The sequence below is a fragment of the Chanos chanos genome, chromosome 1, assembly GCF_902362185.1.
Source record: "Chanos chanos chromosome 1, fChaCha1.1, whole genome shotgun sequence".
Lineage (NCBI taxonomy): Eukaryota > Metazoa > Chordata > Actinopteri > Gonorynchiformes > Chanidae > Chanos > Chanos chanos.
The window spans coordinates 36,460,033-36,469,429 of record NC_044495.1 but is presented as its reverse complement, the minus strand read 5'-3'; the positions used below and the strand labels follow the sequence as shown (position 1 = coordinate 36,469,429).

Sequence of the window (9,397 nt, the reverse complement as noted above, 5' to 3'; positions counted from 1 at the left end):
ACATTGTAATATATTTGGAGATTGCTGAAGATCTATTAAAGGCCCTGGGTGTGCTGTGTACTTTTTAAAATGCTGTCTTCTTCAAGAGAGACCATGTCAGTCACAGCAAGTCTTTCGGTTTTAGGCATCACTGTCACGTGTACACATTCAGGTTCTACACAGGCTCACTGGAGACTCGCGAGCATGTAGTCCATGTCTGATGTGTTTGGAACAGTTCGGGGGGGTTCGGATGCGTGGTCGGATCTGTGGGCCGGAGCCTGTTGGTTTAAGGGCCTGCTGGCCGACGGATTCTGCTGGTCTAAGTCCGGGGGGACGGGGATGGGTCCACTGTCGATGCTGCCCCCCTGGGTTAGGGGGTGCACCATGGACATGTGAACGTTGAGGTTGTGTGCTTTCTCAAAGCGTTTACCACACAGCGCGCACGCGAACTCCAGGTCAGCCTCCGCCTTGTGCTTGGTCATGTGGTACTTCAGCGACGCCCGCTGACGGCACTGAAACCCACACACCTCACACCTGAGGGTTGGATGTAAAGAATAACCATCAGTAGATGGACAAATTCCACTGCCATAGCAACACAGGTTTCTGAACATGCTAAAGGGCATAAAAGCTTGTCCTTTATTCCAAAGGATTGGTCCTACCACTGCTAATAAATAAATAAACAAACAAACAAACAAAAATGAACTCATCATGCCTCCCCCAATGTTACCACCACATGTTATTGGTCTTATAAGAACTTACTGTAGTGGCTTGGCCCCCGAGTGTCGCATCTGGTGAACGGACAAGTGCTTCCTCTGTTTGAAGGTCTGTCCACACTGGTCACAGATGTAATTCCTAACCTCTGAGAACAGACAGGATGGTCAACATAACACTAAACCTACATTATTACACGGCTTTGTTGAATACTCGATTCTGATTGGTCAATTACGGCATTCTACGGTCTGTTATTTCTGTATAGCAGACCGCTGCTACGTATAACAGACCATTGCTATGGACCTTTTTTTAACGTTAGCAGTAAAATCATTTTCAAATCAATAATAATTTCATCAATATTTTGTGTCAAATTATTGATTTCTTTAGTAGGTAACCATGTAATAAGCGGGATAATGTACAGCAAGCTGGTCATTATAGCGATATAAACCCCTTCAGGCTGATGCAAGACCCCTCTGCTTCGCGTCAGGGTCCTGCATCACCCTGAAGGGGTTTATTTTGTGATAATGGCCGGCTCGCCGTACATTATACCCTACTTATCTGGTTTCTGGTAACCACGGTTTCTCTAGCCCTACCTGTGTGGATGAGTTTGACGTGTCTCTGTAGGTAGCGGTCTATCATGAAGACTTTGTTACAGCCAGGATGTGGACATGGTCGTTCTCTGACCTCCTCATGGTGTTCCTTTATGTGTTTCTGAAACCCACATATGCCCATCTCAGTCATAAAAGAAAACAAGCCACATTTAACACACACACACACACACACATACAGAACAGAGTTGTAGGTCCTGACCTTCATGCCATCAGCTCCTCTGTAGACCGCAGTGCAACCTTGGTGAGGACACTTGTAGATGTTAGGCAGTTCCTCTCTGATGGAAAGACAAGCCACATTAAATAGACAGTTATTTCCAGATCCATGCCTCAGTCATCCTTGACCAATGTAGCAGAGCCCTCTGGGTACCACACAAACGTCTACAATTTCGCCCGTCTACCCACAGAACCTGAAATCCATCTGTACCGTTCTGACTTGATCTTCTTCTTCCAGCCTGGCTGGGGTCCAGGTTTCCTCTTCACTTTGGGCTCTGTTGGATTCTTACCCGCTCTTGCGCTTTTCTTCGGGGAGGTTCTGGACAGACAGAAATCAGGAGGGAATGTGCTCTAATTGGTTGATCTGCTCTGACTTTCTGGAATCGTTTCCAGTTTCAACACCATGCCCAACCATAGTCACTCTTTACCTCTTCTCTGGATACGGATCCGCCTGGTCGTCAGATGATGCACTTTTCCTCTTGTCCTCATACTCATCCTCACTGGAAAAGTTCCTGAAATTTAACAACAGCAATAATGTAGCAGAAGAACTTGAGGCTTAGACCCTAAAAAAAAATTAAGGTTATCTGAACTAGATTTGTGTCCAAAAAGTATTTTGTATTCAGACACTTAAGGAACCCATTTGGGCTCTGCTGTGGTAATCTCACCTGTCTGACAGGTCACTGTCCTCTGGCCTGTCCACAGGATGAGCAGGCACAGGGGAGGGAATCTCCTCACTCCGTGGTAATCCTGATTGGGAAATGGGAATAACAGACAGCTCCGTGAGACCACCAACATCTGAGTGGAAACTAGGGACAACAGCAAAAGCCTCTGTGCTTCACATCTTAGCAATGTCATTAAAGGAAAGGACTCGAAGGAACAGCTTCTGTGCTCCAGTCTTAGAAACTTCACTTTTATCATCACAGTGCAACTGTCTTCAGAAAGGTAACTAAGAAATAACCAATCTGAACACAGAATAGCAAAATGTTTTCAAAGCAATGATCTTTCAGTACAGCACATGACATTGCCTCTCACCATCAGCGCCAACAGTGGAGAGGTCACTCTGAGCAGAATTTTGGGTCTGAGGGGTGGCAGCTTGACTAGGATGTGCCGTGGGTGTGCTTGTGCTGGAGGTGGAGCTGTTATTGAGCCTGGCTGCTGCCTGGTGTTCGTGGTTGGTTTCTCCTCTGGATCTCTCTCCTCCTGTGGACTGAGCTCCACTTACAGCGTGCCCAGGGTTTACCCTTGGCTGAGTGGCATTCGTGTCCATCACATAACTGTGTCCATCTACACAGCCCCACACCGCCCTGACCGAACCCCAGTACTGCCCCTCCAGCACCTCTTTCAGGTCAGGACAAGCACGGCAGCCCTCTGCATGGTGGTGGGCCCAAGACACCAGGTTGTGGAGACACTTTGGGTCTGAAGATATGGGGGCTGCAAAGAAAGGGGCAAATGGAAGGAATTTGAGATTCAGATGTAGAAATTAATTATTTGCATTTGTAAATTTGTCCTTCTTTGACTCATGAACTTACTGGTCAAGACAACATCTTCCTTCGACTGTGACCATTCTGAGGTAACCCTGAAAGAAAACAAGAAGCAAAAAATAACAGCAAATAAAAGAATTCGGTGGATCAGCGTGCACTGGCAGGGAAATCCGACTGTCATTCTATAAATGATAATATACAAGTACTTAAGTTTTTCATTTTAAGGTCCAAAGAGTATATGCCAAAGGCAGGTTTTATTTCTCACCTGTCTCTGTTGGTATCCCGCGCTGAGGGCGTGAGGTTCACCCTCTGTCGAAAGGCAAGCAAGATGCTGTGGCACTTATAAAACTGAGCGTGACAGTTCTTGCAGATGAATTGCGAAAGTCGCGGGTCACGGTGCATCGGCACGCCTAAAAGCTGTTGAAAGTCTAAGCAGAATAGTAATGAAGACTCGGATTGTCTCTTTTCTGCATGGTTATATAGTTCAACCGACTCTCCTTGCAGGTTGTCGAAAGCTTGCCGTAATCTCCGAGTTGAAAACTTTCCGTGACATAAACGGCAGAATTCGGTGTTGAGTCGACCAGAGCCTAAACAAATCGCAAAGTCAATATTTAAACGATAAAATGAGAATATGACTTCATTTAAATGAAGAGACAATTAAGTGAATGGCCGCTTTACTTTAAATAAACATTCAAACACAAAATACTCACGCACAAAGAGCACAGGTATAAAAGCTTGACATGCCCATTTTTTCCACACCACATACGAAAGCTACAGCACTGACCATATGCAAATAATTTAAGGTTGAAGGATGCAACCACACGTCATTATGATTTCACCTGTCTGCTTTGACGTGCTCGCTGGTCGGTCTTCCCCGAGTTTCTCTACGTCCCGTGTAACATCAGGCTGCAGTGTATCTGGTGTACCCCCGGATGTTTTCTCACTGAAGCTACTCTCACACATTTCGACAGCCGCAATCTTTTTAGTGCCATGCCGAGGTCTACCCCTGCGTCCAGGACGTCTCACTGCTGGTCCAGGTCTCGCATGCACAGTTGATTCGGCGCGCGGAGACCTAGCCGACCTCTTCATTTCCGTATTCAGAGTCTGATAAGGACTTTCAGTGAGAAGAAGAGATAATAAAAAATAGAAGGTTTGACAACTATCTGTTTTTGCAACAAGGAGCAGCCTACATGTCCCATCAGCAACCGTAAACAGCCAAAAAGTTTAAAAACCTTTTCTGTCACCAAGTTTGGATGGCATCAAAAAACGTTTTCTTTACATTTGTCAATCCTTTTCTCCAAGAGCGATATAAATAATTTGTCTCTGTGAATGCACTGGATATAAACACGAATTTCGCCCCGTTTAATAACCGTTTTGCACGACTAAACAAATCCGAGAGTAAATAACAAGACCCGGAAGTAGTCGGAAAAAACGCGCATGCAAAGGAAATACTCATCCACAGCAAACAGTGCTTACAGCACCACCACTGTCTTTCAATGGAACTGCAGGAATATGTTAGATTTTCAGGTAGTACCATGAACGCAGTTTCCTCAGGGTGTAGGAAAATGGACAGTATATTTCATGTCCATATTTGGGAAAACAGATTCCACGAATATGATTACTGGAAACAGCCAAGTCTCTTGCATAAGAACTCTCATTTGCAAAAACGAGAGGAAAACATATTGTTTATTAAACATTTTATTGTTACTAAAATACATTTTATTCTAGTAATTAAAATAAATACAGCTGTTGCAATTCTGTTTACAGTATGGTTATTATTGTCATTTTAGTTCCCATAAGTGAGGCATATAAACCATTTTCTAACCTGCATTTTGTAAGACTCACAAAATGGCAGAAGCATGACATGTTTTTTCCTCTATTGCTCCATCCTTCGAAACAGAGACAAAAATCATACCAATGTGTACGAATATTTCATCCAAAAAGGTTACTTCAATGTTGTCTTCAAAGCATAAATAATTAAATAATTGTAATAAAGTGACGTATTTCAAGTTCAAATATTCTACACAGATAAGTAGAATACTTTGAATGACTGAAAAAGTAACAAAAGTAATACTGGTGCCCTGTTTCAGAGATTAGCGGTTCTAACGTTAAATGCAAAAAAAAAAAAAAAAAAAGGTCATACTAAACAATTTCCCAGGTCACACTTACTTTGCTCAACAAATCCAAAAAGTTAAGCATACTGCATAAGAGGAGCTTTCCACAAAGGGTAAGGAGGAGGTTAGCTGTTGTAATGGAGAACACAAGAGTCAGCTATAGACCACAGGCTAGCCTGAGGAGCAACACGTCCCCGAGGAAGTGCCGGAGTCTTCTGGCTCAGCATCCACAATCTGTAAGCTACGTCGAGCAGTTCCCGAATAAGGGACGTTGTTTATTCTTGCCCTCTCGTCCACAATTGCCACCTGCATCATTCCTGTCAATTTTAGTACAGGACAAAACATTTACTTTGTGGCATCAAAACTGAACTGACTACAATAAAGTACTATGATCTACAAGTTTGTTGTGAAAATATGAGTGTGGCCTCTACAGTTCTCTTTCATAGCTTAAGGAACTGAATGTGATGTAATTAATTAGATACTGAGGTTCCTGAAATCAAAAATATCACTGTAGCAGAACGAGGACTCACGTTTACACAGGTTAAGAAAGAGTTCTTCAATTCCTAAGTTTAATTTTGCTGATGTGTGATAATGCTCTGCCCCAACTGACTCAGCGTATCTGTAAAGAGAAATGTCCAGTCTCTGTGATTTACAGTCATTTTATCAAAATGAACAAAAAATCCAAAAAACACATATTTAGTTTGAAAACAAATTTGAACAGTTACCTTTCTGCCTCTTGTGCTGAAACATTTCTGTCTTTGTCTAAATCTGTCTTATTGCCTACAAGAATAAAATGGCAAGGGCAATATACATTTAAGTTGAACACTTTATTTAAACAGATACAGTAAATCGTGTGAATCACTTTGAAAAAATATACTGTAAACATGCACAGAAATACAACAATTGCGTTTAATTGACTGTTTACATTTTTTCAACGAGCTAGTTTGTGTTAGACATTGTTTAGCGAGTAGTATGTGAATTCAGGCCAACTAGTCAAAAAGGAAAAACTGCACCAAAAAATTGCTTACCAACAATACAAAGACATATATCATTTCCCAGAATTTTTCTCAGTTCTTTTACCCACCCTTTGACCTACAAGATGAACAAATGAATGGAAAACAGGTAATGAACCCAGCAAACCACTACAAAATGACGGCATTTTGTCCTTAAGAGAATTAAAAGTGGACCCCAGTTATGATTCATATCAATTGTCTCATGACAATAATAACAGCTGATCTGGATTTTTGTTCATATTGCTGTAACTCAAGCATATTGTTTTATTTAATTATATCAGTACTCAGGACCAGGGCAGGTTAAAAATGGCAAATCAAAACCCAAGGTAAGGTAAGCATCAGAAAATATACACTGTAGTTGTACCTTTTGAAATGAATCCTCATCTGTGATATCATATAGCAAAACAGCTCCGTTGGAGTCTCTGTAATATATGGGACCGAGAGCATGGAATCTTTCCTGACCTGCTGTATCCTGCGGAACACGAAAATAATAATCACACCAGAAATACCAAAATAATTACAAAAAATGTATAAAACTAACACACAGAACAGAATATGTCCACAAAAGGTCTGCTTTCTCTTATGTGTAAATCTGAATGAGAGTAATTTAAAAAAATTTTGTTATGTTTATGTGAAAGAAAATGTGCTTAATCATAAAATCAGATACGCATGCCAATTACTATACTGAAAGTGTTCGTTTATTAGAGATTTATTTGTAAATCTTCAACGATAAAATCCATAGACATATATATGTTAAGATTCAAGAGCAAATGTGGTCATCATTTTTAACATGGTTTGGTTATGTGGTAGAACTGCTGAGATCTATTAATCAAAATAACCAACATGCAAATTTATTCAAATTCGGCTGAACAACTACTGATCATTTTCCTCCCAACATACTGGGAAATACTTAAAAATACTCACTCACTCACTATCTAAGCCGCTTATCCTGATTAGGGACGCGGGGGGTGCTGGAGCCTATCCCAGTGTTCATAGGGCGAAAGGCAGGGAAACACCCTGGACAGGTTGCCAGTCCATCAGACACACAGACAAACACACTCACACGCACATTCATACCTAGGGGCAATTTAATGTCGCCAATTCACCTAACCTGCATGTCTTTGGACTGTGGGAGGAAAACTGGAGCTCCCGGAGGAAACCCGTGCAGAGGGAACAAGCAAACCGGCCAGGAATCGAACCCGAGACCTTCTTGCTGTGAGGCGACAGTGCTACCCACTGCGCCACCGGGCCACCCCTTAAAAATACTTTTATAATTAAATAATTTAAGTATTAATTTTATAACTAATTATGTATTTATAATTCATAATGCTAATTATTAAAGCGCTTTTTATAATTAAGCACAACGGAGATGAAACTTTACATCCAAAAAGGACCACTGTAAAGTGTTACACACTAAATTTGGGTTAACATGGAACAGGGGTGGCAGGACAGCACTGCGCAAAATTGCAGATTTTGAAACAGTATCCCTCCTACCCACTCAAGTGCTACAGTCTCAAATGCCATGAAGTGTGACGTGTAACATCTATATTATAGTCTGATTGCAGTTTACTTTTAAAAGCCCAATAAGTAGGACATGGATCCAGGTGATTTCTCTTTGTAGCAAAATTCTTCAACAGTTTTCACACTGAATGATTCTGTAATCACATCATTCTGGATATAATGCAGTTTAACTTCAGAAAGAGAAATGTAACTCAGCAAGGGATACAAAGGCTTGCCTAAAAATATGCAGCTATGGACTGTCACTCACCCATATTGAAAGAGTCACCCTGTTTCCTGCAATGTTTAGCTTCTTGGTGAAGAAAGATGCCTGGAATGTAAATTAAGGCAGATAAAAACATAGACTAAACAGTTGTACATTTGGCAAATTTAAAACAATGCAAATAAATTGTTATGTAAGCTGTGATGTGAGGATGAAACACTCAATGATAAAGTAAAATTCTTTAAAACGGCTTATTGCCAAGAATGAATGCAGGTCAAGACAAAATAGAGTTTCAAACAACGGTGAAAAATGCTTTGTACACAGTGAGAATGATTCATAACTTTCTATTAGCATATTATTACAAGCGTCGCTTGTCAAAAAAACTAACTCCTGACTGACTGTCACGAGTCATGACGAGATCCGACGAATCTGTGAAGATTTTTTTTTTCAATATATGGTTCTGAACTACGACGTAGTTATTCTGGATGCTGAAATAAATAAATGTTAACGTTTGTTAATTTACTGCTGAAACTCTTTTTGAAAACATTCGTCTTCCTGTGTTATGTGCCCATGCCTGCACCCGCATTTGGTTCTAAAATAGATACACATAAATATTTTACTCAGATTCAACGACATATCAACACGCATTGTGAAACCTTCAGAAGCAGCGGCCGTAGAAGATAAGTTCCTTAGTGAGACTGCGCAGCTACATATTTAGACTCAAGACGGGATGCCTGACTAATTTTTTGGTTTCACTAACCTGTAAAGTTGTAATGTGCTTGTCGTAGAACTTGTTCTCGCAGTATCGTAGAACAACAGATGTTTTTCCAACACAGCCCTCTCCTAACAGGACCACTTTGAAAGTGAGGGATTTGTTTCTTCCCGACGCCATGACGAAATTCTTTTCAAGTGTCGAGGAATTGTTTGAAACGCATTTGACTTACTTGTTAATTTTTTAATTTTTCGTAGTAAGGGCAAAATTTCTCAGAAGGATTTGATGAGACGAAATTCGGCCCACGAAACACGCTCAATATTTTGTTGTCACTTTGTGGCTAAACATATCCTCACGTACACTATCAATGGCGTCCCTTACGTCATGCTGGAATGGGACAAGTTCATTACTGTAGAAAACATGCACTGTGGCACTGCATGGGTAACTTGTAAACAATTTAAGGATGGAACAAAACGGCAGGAGGACATATAAATATCACAGCTTCAAGCATGATATGTGTTAAAGTGTTAAAATAATCACGGACGAGTTTGATGAATTGTTATTAAAGATATGTGATCCGAAATCGTATGTAACTACCGTTAAAATGAGGGAAGTAATGAATAAGTGAGTTTAAGAGCAAACTTTCCACTGTCATGTTCAGGGAAAGCCAAGCACAATTCAGTTGTCCTTAAATCATCATAACACGCTTTTACAAATGTCCTCTTAAATATAAAATTAACATTTCCAACCGATATGATTCGAAATTATATCACAGAACGTGTTAGTATTATTGTTTATAAATATTTGCTTCTCTGTTGGACCACAAAACGTTAGAAAATACCG

At 40.8% G+C, this 9,397-nt stretch overlaps 2 protein-coding genes across 2 annotated transcripts; both read right to left on the bottom strand.

The window, feature by feature from the left end:
• Positions 1–25: 25 nt before the first annotated feature.
• Positions 26–4,084, bottom strand: znf276 (zinc finger protein 276). Its single transcript, XM_030785804.1, has 11 exons — positions 3,835–4,084; positions 3,261–3,582; positions 3,044–3,090; positions 2,547–2,945; positions 2,180–2,261; positions 1,943–2,026; positions 1,726–1,833; positions 1,501–1,576; positions 1,284–1,401; positions 739–838; positions 26–513 (listed from the first exon to the last, which is right to left on the bottom strand). Exons 1-11 carry the CDS (start codon positions 4,082–4,084, stop codon positions 165–167), a joined length of 1,935 nt encoding a protein of 644 aa, XP_030641664.1. The 3' UTR covers positions 26–164.
• A 1,045-nt stretch (positions 4,085–5,129) lies between these two features.
• Positions 5,130–8,789, bottom strand: LOC115808718 (ras-related protein Rab-21-like). Its single transcript, XM_030770180.1, has 7 exons — positions 8,603–8,789; positions 7,891–7,950; positions 6,487–6,594; positions 6,138–6,201; positions 5,835–5,889; positions 5,640–5,728; positions 5,130–5,426 (listed from the first exon to the last, which is right to left on the bottom strand). Exons 1-7 carry the CDS (start codon positions 8,732–8,734, stop codon positions 5,281–5,283), a joined length of 654 nt encoding a protein of 217 aa, XP_030626040.1. The 5' UTR covers positions 8,735–8,789; the 3' UTR covers positions 5,130–5,280.
• Between the last annotated feature and the right edge of the window lie 608 nt (positions 8,790–9,397).